Below are 18,102 nucleotides of genomic sequence, written 5' to 3'. Positions count from 1 at the left end.
GAAATTATTCAGTGCATGTGGGTGTTCATTGTGATAGTTAAAGTGCTATTTGTCTTGCAAAGAACTAGGTTCATTATTCCCGCACCAAGTTCATTGACGTTACATTTTATTTTGTTAGAGAAATTATGGAAGAAAAGGATATTATGTTATCGAAGATTGACACTTAGATTTTATTTTGTTAGAGAAATTATGGAAGAAAAGGATATTATGCTATCGAAGATTGACACTATATTTAATCTCACTGACATACTCACAAAATATGTCTCAAAGATCAAGTTCCAATATTATTTGGATTTAATCAACATCTCTAAATATTGAGCACCTTAGGGGTGCACCACTATATATCGCATCCAAGGCAACATTGATGGAACACTAAGATTGAATGAAAAACTCTTGACAAGGTGGAGATTTGCAGCAAAACTTTCAATATTTTTCCAACCACCCTCCTAAAATCACGACAAATATCTCTGGTATATTTTACTCCTCAATTTGTGGCTTTCGGTCTAGTATGCAGAACAATTTCTTCCCTTGAATTTCTTGCTATTCTGGTCTGAATATATATCTCTTGTGGAAACTTGTCTAAGATAGCAGGACTTACGGCACAAGCAACAATAACAAGGTGAAGCAAACTTAATATTTATATTATAGAATACTTTTATGGATCCACATGAAACGTCACAAACTTGCATGCTTCTTGTTTAAACCCAGGATGAGGGAGGGGGGGGGGGGGGGGACTAGGTAGCGTTGGCATTTGTCCAACATTTGTGCTGCTAATATAGGTTAACTACTGGGTAACTGAGAGGGGTTGTGGCAAGCCTTCATGAGCGGCAATTGATATGGTCTGTAACTTGCAATCAGCTGAGAGCAACTGAGCAGAATTGCTGCTGATCTCGTCCGTGGAAATTCTTTCAATAATTTGGAGCAGCACCCGTTCTAGCTCTGCCCCGTTGATCCATTCATGAATTTCTGCCTTCACAAGCAATGGATTCTCGCTGATTAAATCCCACACTGGGAAATTCTTCCTTGGCATCACATAATCTGCCTCGGTAAGCTTCAAGCTCGGGCAATAATCGCCAGCACCATCTCCAAGATAGATGATTTTCTTGCTTCCGTCCTTGGATATGGAAGCTTGGATTCTTTCAATGATGAGACCCTATTTAATTTTAGGGAAAACATAAAGCACATAAATTATAGTTATAGTTTCCTAATAAATCATGCATTAGAATTAAAATATTTGACCTCTCTACCTATAATATAATAAAAATCAAAAGTTGACTACATGTCGAGATCATACATGTGGTGGGGTCACAAAGATATGTAATGATGCCAAGTTGTCCCCATCATAATAAAAACATGTTCCAATCATTCTGTGTCCAATCGCGCACCAATGATTTTCATAAATATGTGATCTAGAATCCTCTAGGAACCTTCAAATATGAATCGCCTTTTCTAATTCCCAAAAGAAATTAAATCTTTGATCTTGACTGTAGTTATCAACATACCTTGCACATGTTAGGAGGGCAAAGGCTGCAGCAATGAGAAGATTGAGTAAAATCATGGTAAGGAGATATCCTTAGCCTCTCTTGCTCATCAACAAAACCTGGGTTCGTGTTGATTTCAGAGAAGTAATCCTTCAACCCAAGATGATTCAGAATTGTCTCGATGAAGAACATGTTTGCATCACTTACAATCCTCAACTCACACCTGCAGACAAATCAAGATTAAATTTAATTCCTCGCTGTTAAGCATAATTAACAAAATAAATAATTAGAGAGAATTGTGCGTGCGCGTTTACAATAGATATATTACCCTAAAGCATGGGCTGCTTTGATAGCAGAGATGACCTGGGGATGAATAGGAATACGTCTCAGAACCTCTGCAATGTCTTCAATGGTTTTTCCATGTGAATGAATTTCCTTCATCATCCTGTCCTGGAAATTTTCAAGAAAGCCAGAATCTTTTTATTAAAATCAGTACATAAAGGATGTAAAATAAATAGAAACGAGAAAAACATCAAGAAATTAACATGGGGGAATATAAACAAACTGATCATTCCAGAAACATTAGTTTTAATATAACAAAAGAAAAGCAATAATATTGTTACATGACATTAAATAATGTATGTACTGACCATGAGAGAATTCCATGGCATGGTGTGGAGGAGTTGATTGAACAAATCGGTAAAACCCAACTCATCAATAACCCAGTTATCACTATCCACGTCAATGATGGTTTTGTCAAAATCAAAAACCACCACAATTCCACCAGCTGCAGCGGCGACGGCGGCCATTGATCACCACGTCGAAAAAGAACAAATACTAGCTAGGATGTAAATATTTTTGGGATGTGGAGTTTTGAAAAGAAGAGGAGAGGAAGGGGTATTTATATAGAGAAGCAGCTCGGGGTTAGTCGAAGAATCAGAGTTACATTCGGATTTAAGATGCCAAAGGAATATTACAGGAAGGTGCGGGTGTTTTTGTTCTGAGAAGTGGCAGGCGACCGAAGCCCAGCCATGCGATTTTCCTACCTCTCCTATCCGGTTTGGTCTCTCTACAACGTTATACGTGTCACTTTCTACTTTTAATTCTTATGGACCCACTTGTTATTCCAAGCACATGTTCCCTTGATCGTCCGATTTCATGACTTTTATCTTGGTCTCACATATCAACGGATTAAGGAGATGCTTGCGTTCTTATTACTCCTTAATGTTATTATTATTATATACACCATAGGACGGAAAGGAAAATTCTAACTTTTTTATTAATCAATTTCTTAAAAATGCACTCTAAACCTAGAAAAAAAATTATATCTTCATCTATAAACTATAAATTAAATAATAAAATAGAATTTAGATTTCAAATATATACATAAGACTACTATAACAAGCATTTATTTATAATAAGATAAAAACTCATATATTATATCAAAAATTAAAATTTTAACTTCTTAAAAATATAAAAACATCGATTAAATAAAGAGAATGATACTAAATATAAAAAAAAATATCATGTTAAATTATCTATTTTAATTTGACTTAGGTCTAGTGTTCAAATTTTGCCACCTAATGTTTGAAATATATATATATATATATGGTTACTTTTATGATATGGAATGATTAAAACCTAAAAAGGATATATGATGATTAGGCTCTTACTATTTGTGTGCACACATTAACACCCACATTGGTTTTGGATTTTGAGGCAAATTAAAAGGGTGGGAATAAGGGAATATTCGAAGGGAATCAAATTCACCTGCCAGTACTTCCCAGGTTCGATTCGAAACGCACTTAATTTGGCTGGCTGGCTGGCTAGAGAGGAGGGTATATCCTGGGTATAGAGAGAGTCCAAGTGGTGATTGTTGGACGCCATCATTGTCAGTGACATAATATAGCATTGCAATTCATGTGATGTTACCGCATTAATGCATAACATGTCACATAATTTATATGATACTAGATATATGCTCGTCTTTACCAAATCCACGATGCTTGGAGCTGATATGGTTGTGAAGACAAATGATGCGTCGCATGTTTTTCTTATTTGATCAAAAAACCTTTTTTTCAATCCTTTTTTTTTTTTTATCAAAAATGCCTATAAAATACCTTAGAAACCATAATAAGCTTATTCATGGCTTTGAAAAACCCTAAAAACTGAACTCGACCCGAAATAAAAAATCAACTCGAGTTCAGATATGTTTTTTCACGAACTTTCAAAGTAAAAAAACACCTAAAATGAACTCCCCTCATCAAATGAAATAATTTAACACAAAAATCTTCTATTTTAGTGGCCTAAATCGGTGTCAACGACAAGTTTCTATTTATCACCAGAATTTAGCAACCCCTCTCTCTCTCTCCTCTCTCAACTAGGGAAAAAATAATAAAAATAAACTTATGTACCAAAATGAAATCAGAACAATTTTGAGGGACCAAAATTATATAATTTGCATATTTCTTTAAGTTGGAGGAACAAAATGAATTTTTTCAAAACATATGGTACACTACCCATGTTTGCCGTGTTTTTTATTTTGGTCCATCATCTTCCAATCTCACCATTTCATAAGAATTGAAAATCAATTGCTTCTTAAATAAGACTAAATCGTCCAACAACAAAGTTTGAGGATCAATTTGAAAAAAAATTACACAATAACAAAAAAATAGTAAAAATCCCACACATTTTAGTATTATAACTAATATAGATCAATCTGTTTTTTTTTCTATATGATTGATATGGTTTGTAATTAGATCAACACATTAACCATTATACTTGTAAAATATTTATCATTATAAATTGAGACCTTCAAAAATTAAAAAATAGAGTCGTTATCGTATAAAAAATATATGAAAAAAATGATTAATTTTTTTAAAATATAATTATGATCAATAATCATGAATTAGGATTCTTTTTCAAAAAGAAGAAGAAGAAGAAGAATCCTATGATTTTGATGATGCAAATGGTCGTGAATTAATGTTTCTAGCTATGTGCCTTAATAATGCTCATATATAATTGATTTTTACATTAAGCTTGCGTGTTCTCTAGCTATAAGTTGGAGATTTGACTGAACTGTTCTATGAGTTCATGAAGACACATTCTGCAAGCATAAGTCAAACATTCATCTCTCGATCCCCTCGATAACTCATGGAAAATTTGATTCTATAATTGCAAATGTTGCGACCGATCATGCTTCTCCAAGAAGAAAGATCGAAGTAAAAAAGTTGACAAGAAAAAAAAACGAAGACATAGCCCAAAAACTGTATGCACTAGTTAAAGTGTTTGGAGATGATTGAAACTTGCTGGTTATTGTTTTTTTAATTGTTTTTTTGTTTAAAAAATATATTAAAATAATATTTTTTATTTTTAAAATGTTTTTAATATCAACATATCAAAATAATATAAAAATATTTAAAAAAATAAAAATAAATATTTTTAAATATTTTTAAAAATACTTTTAAAACACCCAAAAAAAAATCTATGTCAGACACACTTGATGCCCAGCATGACACCCTACATTTTGGAGTGGACACCACACCAACCGACGGCTAGAATGATATAGTAATGGGAGTAAAGTGGGCAAATTAAATTATGATTTGCTTTATGGTAGTGGTTTCTATGTCATCTCTGATTCTCGAGCAGACTGCAGGATAACTTTTCGGTGGGTTTTGCCTTTTCTCTGTCATCTCTTCTGGATTTCCGCCTCTGAAAAAAAATACCATCAAAAGCTGCTTAAAGGTGGGTGGTGAATAATTTAATCACATACCTTCAATGTTTTTTTTTTTTCCACCACTTCAAAAAATTCATCACTTTGGAAATTACACCATTACCATTAACAAAAACTAAATGTTCACCTCCTCACAAGGCAAAACATTGATTTGGATTTTTTTTTAAATTATCTTTTAAAATTGAGTTTAGTAAATATTAGATTTTATAATTTATTTTGATTTACTTTCTACGAGATTATTCTATTCTCATAACCCGGTCGCAGGTTTGACGAGTTAACCCAAGTTGACTTGTTTTTTTAATTTCATTTGTCAACATTAGATGGATTGGAGATTCAGTCTCATAATTTATTTTGATTTTATTTTTATGACATTATTCTAGTCTAATGACCCTGATAGCAAGTTTGGTAGGTTAACACATGTTGAAATGGGTTATTTTTTATTTTTTTCAATTTCATCCTTTAATATTGGGTTGATTGAGAATTAGACTTCATAATTTATTTCGATTTACTTTTTATGGAATTATCATGGTTTCATGACCTAGGTCACGGATTAGACAAGTTAACTTGGGTTGACCCGAGTCGATCTAATATGTTGTCGTCTTAATATTTTTTTTAAAAAAAAAGAGTAGTCACAAAAAACCTCCTATAGTTTGATAACTTTTTCAAATCTAATAGAGTTAACAGGTTAAAACTACAAACAACATTAAATGGTGAATAATTAGTAGTTGAATATACACTTTAATTATAGGCAAACTCAATGAACGACAAGTAATCTTCCTGATTCTTACGATTCTTTTGAATGACAATACATAAAAATATAGTTAAAGTCTTATTTAATATTTATGTTTGTCTATTTAGTTATGGATGATAAGTAGTCGAAAACAATAACTTGGTTCCCAATTGCCCCTATAAAGTCTTCTAAAAATTGCCAAGACACTTAACATCATGATTTGAAATTATACTCTTAAGTACCCCATGAATTCGTACTGTTTCCGTAAAAAATAAATAAGTTATGTTGGTTGTATCATCGATTTTATAATATGATATAAAATGTGTCATCTTATAAAACTTATCTACAACTATAATATATAATCACAACCTTTTTTTGACCTAGGTAACCCTAAAATAAAGTCCATATAAATATTTACCCAAGATTCCTTTTGTACAGGCAAATAAGTATATAAGCCATGCGGTTAGACTTTAAACTTAGCTTGTCTATATATAATGCATCTATCTCACACTCTTTACATGTCATGTCTCATCTTTGGCAAAAAAAAAAAAAAAAATTGTTCATGCAAAACATACATGCTTCATATATAGTGCATTATCCACTGCACTTTCCTTACCTTACTTGTATTTGATCACATACAATAAAGTCTGAATAAATTTCACTCACTTGGCATGATGCTGATTCAACTTACCTTGTCTCTTCAAATATTTCAACTACTCATTATTTGAATAAATCATAATTTTTTTGCCACTGCCATAAGTAGTGTTGTCAAGTCTCCAAAGCGCTCACCAATGTGTAAAGCTTCTTGTTATAAGTTCAGTAGTTCGATACTGTACTATTGAGATTTTCACTAAAATAAAAAATTATTAATTTCTCATGCATTAAAACAACTCCAATACATATTCTTGAGGCATCATACTTAATCTTAAAAGTTTTAGTAAAGTGAGGTAAAGTTATAAAGGTGTTGAATTAAGTTTTACTTTAAGAAGTTTAAAAGCATTGTTTTTCATTAAATACCTCATTTGAATCAAGCTCACTTTTTAACAATTTTAGTGAGTGATGCAGCTAGTATGCTAAAAGTTTTGACAAACCTATTATAAAAACAAGTCAAACCATGAAAACTCCATACCTTAGTGATTGACTTAGGTGTGGGCCATTCTTGAATAGCCTTTACCTTTTCTTATCCATCTCGATACCCTTTACACTAAAAACATATCTGAAAAACACAAATTTTTCTATGTAAAAAATACATTTTTTAGATTAGTAAATAATGTTTACTTTCTTAAAACATTAAGTACTCAACTCAAACGGCCAATATATTCATTTCCTATAATAAAAAAATAGTCACACTAAGAATACAAGGATCAAGTTCATTAGTGTTAAGATAAGCCTTTTTATACATAATTTCAATCATCGACTGGTTACAATAAAAAGCATTATTGATCTCACTCCATTTTGTATAAAAACTCAGATGTTTTTTTTTCTCTCCACTCTTAACCAGATCTCTTTCTTTTTCATTTTTAGCTAATTTGCTCTCATGGCTTACAATATTTTCTCTTTACTCTAAGCTTACGTTCTCTTTATGATTTTCACCCTATCTTGGCCTCATCTTCACTTTTTAGTTTTAAGTGGTGTTCATAGATCTATTTTGATGGCACGAATCTGATTGATTTTCATCTTTTATAATAGAGTACGTAAAGGAATACACTACTCTCCTATCAAATTGCCAAAGATGCCCCTATAAAAAGTGACCTACATGTATAGGAACCGTATCACACAAAACCTCACCATCATATTTTTTTAATTGCAAAAGACATCAAAACCTATTTATTAATGTTAGCTTATCCACATTCATTCAATAATTGAAGCATATATGGTCTATGATGTTTAGTAGTGTTTAAATTTAATTTATAAACAAATGTAGTATTAGCAATATTAGCACAACCTCTACAATTAATAATTATACTACATAACCATCTAGGTGGTGGCCTAGTGGTAAGAGCTTGGGACTAAGAGATTTGCTTTCTCTGTGGTCTCAGGTTCGAACCCTGTGGTTGCTCATATGATGACCACTGAAGGCTTATATGGTCGTTAACTTCAGGGCCCGTGGGATTAGTCAAAGTGCGCATAAGCTGGCTCGGACACCCACATTAAACTAAAAAAAAAATTATACTACATACATCGTTAATTACATGGAATCTCGTATAGGCTATATTCTTCCTTTAGAATCATAGCTATCTTGTTTGGATATTGAGAAGCTATGTATCCAACTCCTAAACATCTAAAACCCTTAATATTATGGTTACAAGTATTTTAAGCATGATATTTACCTTTAAAATCAGTTGTGACTTCTTTCTTTGCTTTAGAAGGTTCAATCCATAATTGACTTGGTCTTAGAAATCTTATCTTTTATATAATTCAACCTCCATGATGAAAAAAAACCTAAATCAACAACTTTTTGTGCACTACCGTATTTTTTAAGTTGTTTTCTCATCTTCGTAGTCATGTGTACCATATCTTTTAACTTCATATAATATTGCAACTTAACTATATTCATTATATCATAAACCTAGCCATAATTATTTTTTTATCCTCCATTATATTAGCCTAAATCATAGTGATTTCAACCTCCTTATGATCATTTAGATCCTTGAGTTAGATTTTACAACCTCATTCCAAGAATAAAATACTACAAAATAAAGCATAGTCAACATTTATGAAAGTACTACTTAATTATTTTTATGCTAAATGATTAATTAATTTGCTTTAATAAATAACAAAACTAAAATATAATCAACTACAAATTGATTTAAAATAAAATCAAAACAACTCCCTAAGCCTGCCTTTTTATCTACCATATTAGGTGGAAAGATCCCAAATAAAAACACCTTATAATGCTACAAGCCCATTAGATAAATATGAAGATAGAGTTTGGTCCACCAAAAATATAAAACGTTAGAGGCAACATAAAACAAAATATATTTAGGTCCAAGCAACGGCTAGTAGTGCAGCCCAAAAGAAGTGGTAGCTTACTCTTTCTTCTCTCTTTTCTAGTTTCTTCCTGGTCCTATATTCCAACCCAAGTGTGATGTGGATAGCATTGTTGTTAGACTAGACCCGAACAAGGACGATCAAGCTACTGGATCCATGACTCATTGATACAACAATGGTCATTGGTCTGATTGTATAGGTCATTGAGCTATAACATATGTTATTTTCCGCATATAAAGTATAAAATAAGGAATGGTGAAGTGTAATATTGTTTTAGTATTGGGACAAGCGAAGTTCAAGCCTCGTAGCTATAACTAGCAATACCACGTGACATGACTCTTTATATATATATATATATATATATATATATATATATATTAAGTTGTGGTGGAGATTATATAATTAAAATAACCCAATGAAAAAATGTAAAGAATTATAACCTTTTTTAAAAGAAAAAACATGTTAATTTTTCAAATTCATAACCCGAGTTATTAAATCCGAAGTATCTTATTTGTAAAAATCATGAAGTTTAATTCTCAATCAATCAAATATTAAAGATGAAATTGGAATAAAAAAAAATTTTATTTATACAAAAAGAATTACAAAAAGTAATTAAAAGAATGTGAATGAGAATCAAAATTAAAATACAAAATATATTTTATATTTAATTGAAGAGTGAAATTGAAAAAAAAATCAATTTAGCAAAAAAAATCCCAAAATAATTAAAAGAATGAGGATCGGAATAGACATAAAAAATAAAAATAAATTTTTGATTGAATGGTGAAATTAAAAAGAATAATAAGTTTTACAAAAAAACCAAGAAAAAAAATTAGAAATCTAAACAATGAGGATCAAATTGAAAAATATAATACTATTAATTTGGATTAAACGATAAAATTAAAAACTAATAAAACTTTTACAAAAGATCCAAAGAAAAACTTAGAAATAAAAAAATAAAAACTAAATTAAAAAAATATAATATTTAGTAAATTGGGGTTAAAGGATGACTCATGTTGAAGTCGTGCAAATTTAGACCTTTAAATTAATGATTTGTAACATAGAAAATAAAGGTATTCTCCTATAAAAATACAAGTATTAGAACTTAGTTACTCAATCAAGACAAGCTATTTAAATTTAGATTACAGCAAACCAAGTAAAAATACATGAAATTTGGTAATATGACGAAATCAACTAATATGCAATTTAAATAATAAGTAATTAAATGAGAGATTTTGTTTATGATCTAAACTAATTAAAAACAACTTAGAAAGATAAGAAAACAAAAGAAATCAATTCTAGAAATTAAGAGGAAAATTGGCAAAATGTTAAAAAGTAGAAAGAAAAATGTTTTTATAAGAAGTATTCCTCATGGATAATTAAACATCAATTATTGAATTTAAATATATTTCTAATATGATTTGTGATACTAAATAAATCAATCATGAAAAATAATAAAATTTTCTACTTATCCTTTATAGTTAACCTAATATATTTGCATTAATTAACCCTAATTACATGGTAACCTTTATTAAGTATACAAGATGTAATTACATGACAACATTAAGATCAAGATTGATGCAATTGATTCATGATAATTAAACAAACATGGGGAGTTAATTTAGTAAGTAGATTTGAAAATTAGACAATTGTTCTACTTAAATTAATTAGTCATGAATCCATTATAAACTAATCACTATCAATAGATTTAAAACAAAAAAAATATATGATGCACATCATATAGAATTTTTGTCATCAATCATCAAGTATAATCATAGAAAAACATAAGATAAATGTATCACAATCAAATATATAGTAATTTTAAGCATAAATCTTCATGATAATTTAAGATTTAAGAGTACTAACCTCTTAAAATTAAAAAATAAGCTTGTCGTAAATTCATAAAAAGAAAAGGATATAGAGAAATAATTTTGAAAATAATAGAATCTCTCATTCCCTTCTCTTATCTTTTAAATGTGATCTTTTGTTTTTAATGGTTGGGATTGGTTATATATGTAGTTGAGCAGGTGGAGAAGTTTCCTAGTTAATAACAAATTTCTAATCAGATTACTTTAAGGTTTCCTTATACTAATATGATTCTAATAACTTATGCATTAACTTTGACCTTCTAAAAATGTTTATTGGTCAAGTGGGATTCTTTGCACATCATTAATGATATGTCATGTTATCATTCCAACATGGAAAGATAGGTTGGACTTGTACTAGTTTGCAGGCATGTTTTAGATCCAAGTTCAAACATGTTGTTCTCTTTTGTTTGGATGAGTTATTAGGTCTACCATATATGAATGGAAAGCTTAAGATATCTAGTTTTCAACCTAAGTTAAATCGTAGCAAACTTGTACATATAGCTCAAGATATGGTCCAATTAGTATATAAGATCCAGTTTGTCAAATTTTCTCTAATCAATCCTAATCCTACCAAGATTCCTTGTTCAAGTTGGATTTCTAATGTAATTAGGATATGCACTTCTTAGCTCTAATGACTCATCCCATAGTGCTCTTTTTTAGTTCCTTGCTTGAGATTGTGTTAAAAATGCTTTATTTAGCTTTTTTTTTTACACTTTACGTCTTCATAGCATTGTTAAGCACAAAACAGGGTAAGTAAGCTATTGTAAAACATAGAAATGCATAAAAGACTAAGAATAAGTGATACGAACCTCTTGATCACATGGTTAAACAACCCCCAACAAAGAAGATACTTCCCCAAGAAAGCCGAGAATTAGGTTTAAGAAATGTGACACAATGAAAACCTATCCCAAGACACCAGTACTATTGGAATTGAAACGAATGGTGCCACAAGGTTAGTTATTCCTTGATAAGTCAGATTTGATTTTTTTCCCAGCAAAAATAATGTGTTGCATCACGCAAAAGACAAGTTTATTTCATAAATTCATCGTGTTATGCTTTTCAACATATAAAAAACTTATATAATGTTTCAAATAACCCCAATGAATCTCATATATGGGCTGATTTGAGCTCACTTATAAAATTGACCCAAATAAGTAATAATAAACCAAAAGACTAAGAAGAAAATAATAAAAATCCAAAATTAATATCCTAGATATGCTAAAATCATATTTGCCACCCATAAGAAGTCGTAAATAGACTAGAAAATCTTATCTGAATATGGAATTAATTTTGAAGTCTTCTTGCCTTATTGTGTTTAGTTTCCTTATTTTACATGGACAATTAATGAAGAAAATCTCTCTCATTTATACTTGCCAATTTAGTTTCCTTCCTAAACTAGGACAATCATTAATTAATCATTCCTAGTTTAGGAAACCAGATTTGACAGCCCCCTTGGCATCCTTTGTTGACTAGGAAACTTTCTCATTTGTTCATAAATATTTTCCTAAATAATAGGTAAAATAATAGATAAAATTTTCTTGAATTTTAGGAGAATATTTTACTGATTTTAGCAAACTACCTCAAAATTAATTGAAATTTCATATACTGCTTATTAGGGGTGAAATCACACTATATATTAAATTTGGGCTTATTTAAATATCACTGTCTTGAGATTTCAATTCAAGGTTAAATTTTGTCGTAAGTTGATCATACACGGGTTTCGATACCTAGGCATAAGAGAACAATTTATAAACTAGGATCTATAGTTTTTTGGGTATTGGGATACTACATATTTAATTTTAGATCATTTTGATATCATTAGGTCTGGGTTTCAATTATGATGCTTTAAAATTACGAAATAATCATATTTATGCCAAGTTCCAATGTGTTTGTCTATCATTTGTTTCGACCAAATTGGTTTGTTTATATTATATTTGGGTTATTTAGGAGTTAAATAAGTGTCTTCATTAATTTTCACTTATGTTTTATTTTGCATCTTCATTTCGTCTATAATTCATACAAATTTGCATTGCTACTCATAAAATCATAGTCGTAGTTTTGTCTTGCTTGTTTTTGGTATATTTATTGATTTTTTAGTTTATATTCATAATTGGATTGCATTGTGAAATCTTTTAACTTTGATTGGTTGGATTTTCAGTTTTGAAAAAATAGAAAGAAAGCAAGTTGTGAGTTAAAAGGTGTAGTGAGTTTATTAGAATGAAAAGCCTTGATTTTGTATAAAACACAAGAGATATGAGGATGTATTTTGAGCTACTCACCAAATTTTTATAGATTTCAAAGGATGAAATGGACTCAATGAAGCAATAGAATAGTGGGGCTGATTGTCGAAGAAGTAATGTTCGAAGGGCTATACATAATAGAACTAATTTTGATGAGTTTGTTAATGATAACACAAATATGGATTATGACGACTATGAGTTTACATCTGTGGGCCAAAGAAACAGGTTTGAGCCGAATAAAACAAGAAGGAATATAAGTTTCAAATATAGTGGAGTTTTTATTTAGAGAGAGAATTCCTAGGATTTTAGGCATCGTAATAATTCAAGTGGAGAATTAGGTACCATTAAGTTGAAAATACTTGTTTTCTAAGGAAAGAATGATATGGAAGCATATCTAGAGTGGGAAAAGAAGGTTGATTGGATTTTTTACTGTCATCACTACACAGAACATAAAAAGACAAAACTCTATGTCATTGAGTTTACAAATTATACACGAATATGGTGGGATCAACTTGTTTTGAGTAGAAGGAGAAATGGTGAAAGGCTTATTGATTCATGGGATGGCATGAAAGCCATAATGAGAAAACAATTTGTTCTTTATTTTTTATTACAGAGAGCTCTTTCAGAAACTACAAAGTTTACATCAGGGTTCGAAGAGTGTGGAAAATTACCACAAAAAGATGGATATTGCAATGATTAGGGCTAATATAGTTAAAGATAGGGAAGCTACTATGACTAGGTTTCTTAATAGGTTGAATAGAGAGATAACTAATCTTGTTGAGTTACAACACTATGTGGAGGTAAAAGACATGGTTCATATGACTATGAAAGTGGAAAGACAACTCAAAAGAGAAAGGACATGTTTGACCAACATTCAATTTGGTTCTTCATCATCTTGGAAACTAAATTTGAGGAGAAATGGAGCTGTTTGACCAAAACCTTTTGTCCCACCAAAGTCGGACCACCTAAAGCTAAGGTTAAAGCCTTTACGGGTTTCAAAGGTAATATGAAACTCAATTTAAATGTACTTATAATATTAAATGTTTAAGGTGTCAAGGCTTGGACATTACGCTTCAGAGTGTCCAAACAAGAGAATAATGGTATCGAGAAGCAATGGTGATATGAAATTTAAGAGTGACAAATCAGATTGTGAAAACATACCGTCATTAAAGGATTATACTAAGCATGAATTGGCATTACCTATTGAGGAGTCCTTGGTTATAAGACACTCACTTCAAGTTCATGTTAAAGAAGATGATAATGATAAAAAAGGGGAAAACATCTTTCATGTGTGATGTTATGTATAAAATAAGGTGTTTAGTTTAATTATAGATAGTGAAAGTTGTACTAATATAGCTAGCACTACCCTAGTTATTAAACTGAATTTGTGTACTATTAAGCATATTAGACCTTATAGATTGCAATGGTTGAATGATAATAGTGAAGTGAAAGTGACTAAACAAGTTGTGATTTTGTTTTTTGATTGGGAAGTATATTGATAAAGTTCTATGTGATGTGGTACCAATGCAAGTGAGTCACATCTTATTGGAGAGTCCATAGCAATATGATAAGAAGATAATTCATGATGGGGTTAAAAATAAGTGTACTGATGCAACCATATTATTCGATAATTTTACCTATATTTACCTAGTATTTTGTTCATGTTTTATATATAAAATGCCTTGATAATCTTTGTTTTATGTTTTGAAGGTAATTTTGGATTTGAGATTCAAAATAAAGTAAATTGAAGATAAAATTCAAACTATGCTCCAACTCGTGTCGAATATTGGAAAATTTGACCTCTGATCGATGTTTTATGTAGAATTTAAGTTGTAGATGTTGAAATGACGTGATTCTAGTGGCATTAGAAAGCTAAGATCCATACATTTCAATACATATATGGAAAGAACAATAAAAAAAAAAAGAGAGGATGAAAATCGCAGCCTTTAAAGACATGTTTCGTATTTTGTCAATTTTGACCTTCGTCCATTCCAACTTGAATATCTTGAGTTAGAGAAGTCCATTTTATGCAAAATTAATTTTTTTTAGATTCTTGACTCAAAAACCTACCAAATTTCAGTAGAAAAAGAGCTTATATGAGAGAGATATTAGATAACCTATAAATTCTGCAACAGATAGGTTTTGTGAAGAAACAAGTCTAACTTATTTAAATATAGATTGTTTACTTTATAAATGACTATTTTTATATTTTTGGGAGAATAAAAATGGATTGGAGGGATGTAGGGATTGGGTTTTCTTATCAAATAAAAACAAAAAGAGAAAGAAAAGGAGGTGGTGGTTAGAAAAAAAAAAAACTCTACCCTTTCCTCATATACATGAAATTATGCTCTCATCTGTTCTATTCATTAGTTTTTCAATAAAGATGCAAGTCTAAGTTTTTTTTCTTGGTTGAAAGGATACAAAAATCTTTATATTTCAAAAACTATAAGATTTATTCTATCTTTTCTTTTCAATTTATATGGTGAGTATGAATGTTTTCCTATGTTTATTTTCTATGATTGTTTAGTTTAATTGTTAGAGCAGACTCTAAATTATTATTCTAAACCAATCTACTGCTAAGTTTGTTATCCAAACTGAAGTTGTGATATTTAAACTTGTGAAGCGATAAGTTTAATAATTATGATGGATCTATGTTGTTAATCTTAGGAAAAACATTTCATTTAAATTGAACAAAGACTTTAGACAATTGTGTTATCTAGATTTATCAACCTATTTAGTTCTTAAGGCTGCCATTAAATTAAATTACTAGTGTGGACACTATAGTTGTTACACTATGAATCGATTAACTGACTAATATTAGGAAAAGATGGATATTTAGAATATAAATTGACGTATCATTTCAGTGATCAATTTTAATTTTCATAGGTGGATGTTTACTTGAGACCAAGGTTTTTCTTTTGATAAGTTTTGGATTTATTTAATTTAGCTTGATTTGTTTTATTCTATTTATCATAGCATAGCCTAGATAACCTCAAAACCCCCCCAACTCTGAATCATCTAACATAAAGACCTGAACTAGATCTTTCTCGTGGGATCGACCACTTATTTGCTCTATACTATCTTGTTTGTTTATGTTAGGGTAATTAATTTATGTGATCACGACATTACAACATATACCATTGTAAAAATGATAAAACCATCACTCTTGTACCTCTTTCACCCAAACAAGTGTATGATGATCAAATAAAGCTAAAAGGTGAGTATGAGGCTATGTGGAGAGAAAATCAAGGTGAGGAACAAGAGGAGAGAAGACCATCAAAGTTGGTCAGAACCCAAAACACTACTACAACCAATTCAATTACTCATTCAAACATAAACAAACATTCATCCAACACTCTAAAAAAATCAAACCATTCAACCGCTACCCAAAAACACCTAAATCTAGCTAAGAGTAGAGGTAGCATAAAAAAAAGTTAATAAAGTCAACATGTGTGATAAGAATTCTCTTAAAAAAATAAACAAACAACCCAATTTTTATGTTAAAGAGGGTGAGGTCAGGTCTGTATTTTTTACTAATAAGCCAATGATTTTACTTGTGTATAAGAAGGTTTACTTTAATACTAACGATCTTGATCATGTAGTGCCTATTGTTCCTGTTTCTTTCTTACAGGAGTTTGAAAATGTGTTTCCTAAAAATATCTCTAACGGATTACCACCCTTAAGGGGAATAGAACATCAGACCAGCTTATGAAAGCAATTCCAAGGATACGAAGGAGCTTTAAAGGCAAGTTAGTGAGCTGATGGAGAAAGGGTATATTCTGAATGTAATGCCTCTGGGCAAAAAATTATAAATTGACTAGTTTCATGTAAAACAAAAGGAAAACAATTTGTAACTCCTAATCGGGTTATTAGAAAATTCTAAAAATTTGCGTGGAGCCTTCTAATATGATTCCTTAGCTTGGGTTAAAATTTCAGAATTTTTAGAGAAATTCAGAAATTTGACGAAAAATCACAATTTGACTAGTTTTACGTTATTGGACGTAATTTTAAATCATACCATCAGATTAAGCTGAAATTTTATGAGGACCGTCAAATGGAAGCAAAAAGACTAGTAAATTGCCATTAAAAATAAAACAAGGCAGCCCCTTTTTTGTTATGAACTGCCGACTGGACAGTAACAAATGTGGAAAGAAAAAAATAAAGAAAATAAGAGAAGAATGTGAGAAGTTAAGAGAAAAACAAGAAAAAGTGAGTGAGAGCTTTGAAACTTGTAAGATTGAAAGACTTGGAACATTAAATTAAGCAAGAATCAAGTGAAGGAAGATATAAGAAAGGTGATGAGGGCTGGCCACATAGAAGGAGAAGAAAACTTGGGAGAACTTAGATTGGTAAGCATGAAAAGTTTAGATTCTTACTTTAATGATGTGTTTTTGGGTTTATTTGACTAAGTTATCAAACAATGACAATTAAATTTGATTTAATTTCTCATAATCTTGATTTTTTAAAATTAGGGTTCTTATTAGAATTTGGGGATTTTGAGAAAATAGTAAACATGATGGAATTGAGGTAGAATAGTATAAAAATAGTGAATGTAAGTAGTAATTAAGAAAGAACTTGAATAATGTTGAAGAAAAGAACTTGTAATTCAGGATGAGAAAATATAGGAATCAGGTTTTGATTATTTTATGTTTGAGAAATGATGTTCTTTATCTTATTTGAGGTATTCAAAATATAAATAAGTGAAGAAACATCATAAGAATGTGAAAAGAAGGAATAAATAAATGGTAGGAAAAGTTCATGGGAGAATTCTTTAAGTGAGTTAAAAGAAGAAAATTGATTAAAACTATATGTTGAAAATGAGGTGACAAATGAATGAAAATTTTGGTGTAAACCCCAATTAAATAAAAGATATTACATGCTTCAAATTTAAACACGTAGGAGAAATGATAATGGATTAATAAATTAGTACAATCTGATTGATTCAGGAGTTGTACCGGAAGTAGGGTATCAGGCAGGAAGAGATGGGCCATCACGAGCAGACAATAAGTGAATCATCACTTTCTTTTAAAATTCAAAGTTTCATTATTAGTTATGAGTTGTT

General features: G+C 30.3%; 1 protein-coding gene across 1 annotated transcript; it reads right to left on the bottom strand.

Moving 5' to 3' along the window:
• Positions 1 to 205: 205 nt before the first annotated feature.
• Positions 206 to 2,539, bottom strand: LOC133700703 (inorganic pyrophosphatase 2-like). The gene is made up of 4 exons (XM_062124331.1): positions 2,132 to 2,539; positions 1,810 to 1,931; positions 1,503 to 1,704; positions 206 to 1,153 (listed from the first exon to the last, which is right to left on the bottom strand). Exons 1-4 carry the CDS (start codon positions 2,288 to 2,290, stop codon positions 785 to 787), a joined length of 852 nt encoding a protein of 283 aa, XP_061980315.1. The 5' UTR covers positions 2,291 to 2,539; the 3' UTR covers positions 206 to 784.
• Positions 2,540 to 18,102: the final 15,563 nt, after the last annotated feature.

The sequence above is a fragment of the Populus nigra genome, chromosome 8 (assembly GCF_951802175.1).
Source record: "Populus nigra chromosome 8, ddPopNigr1.1, whole genome shotgun sequence".
NCBI classification, from domain to species: domain Eukaryota; kingdom Viridiplantae; phylum Streptophyta; class Magnoliopsida; order Malpighiales; family Salicaceae; genus Populus; species Populus nigra.
This window is presented reverse-complemented; position numbering and strand designations above follow the sequence as displayed.

Coding starts and splice junctions, on each gene's coding strand:
- LOC133700703 (XM_062124331.1), bottom strand. CDS start 2,290: ATGGCCGCCGTCGCCGCTGCAGCTGGTGGAATTGTGGTGGTTTTTGAT. Junction 1,932..2,131: donor TGCCATGGAATTCTCTCATG/GTCAGTACATAC, acceptor GAAAATTTCCAG/GACAGGATGATGAAGGAAAT. Junction 1,154..1,502: donor GCCCTCCTAACATGTGCAAG/GTATGTTGATAA, acceptor AAAATTAAATAG/GGTCTCATCATTGAAAGAAT.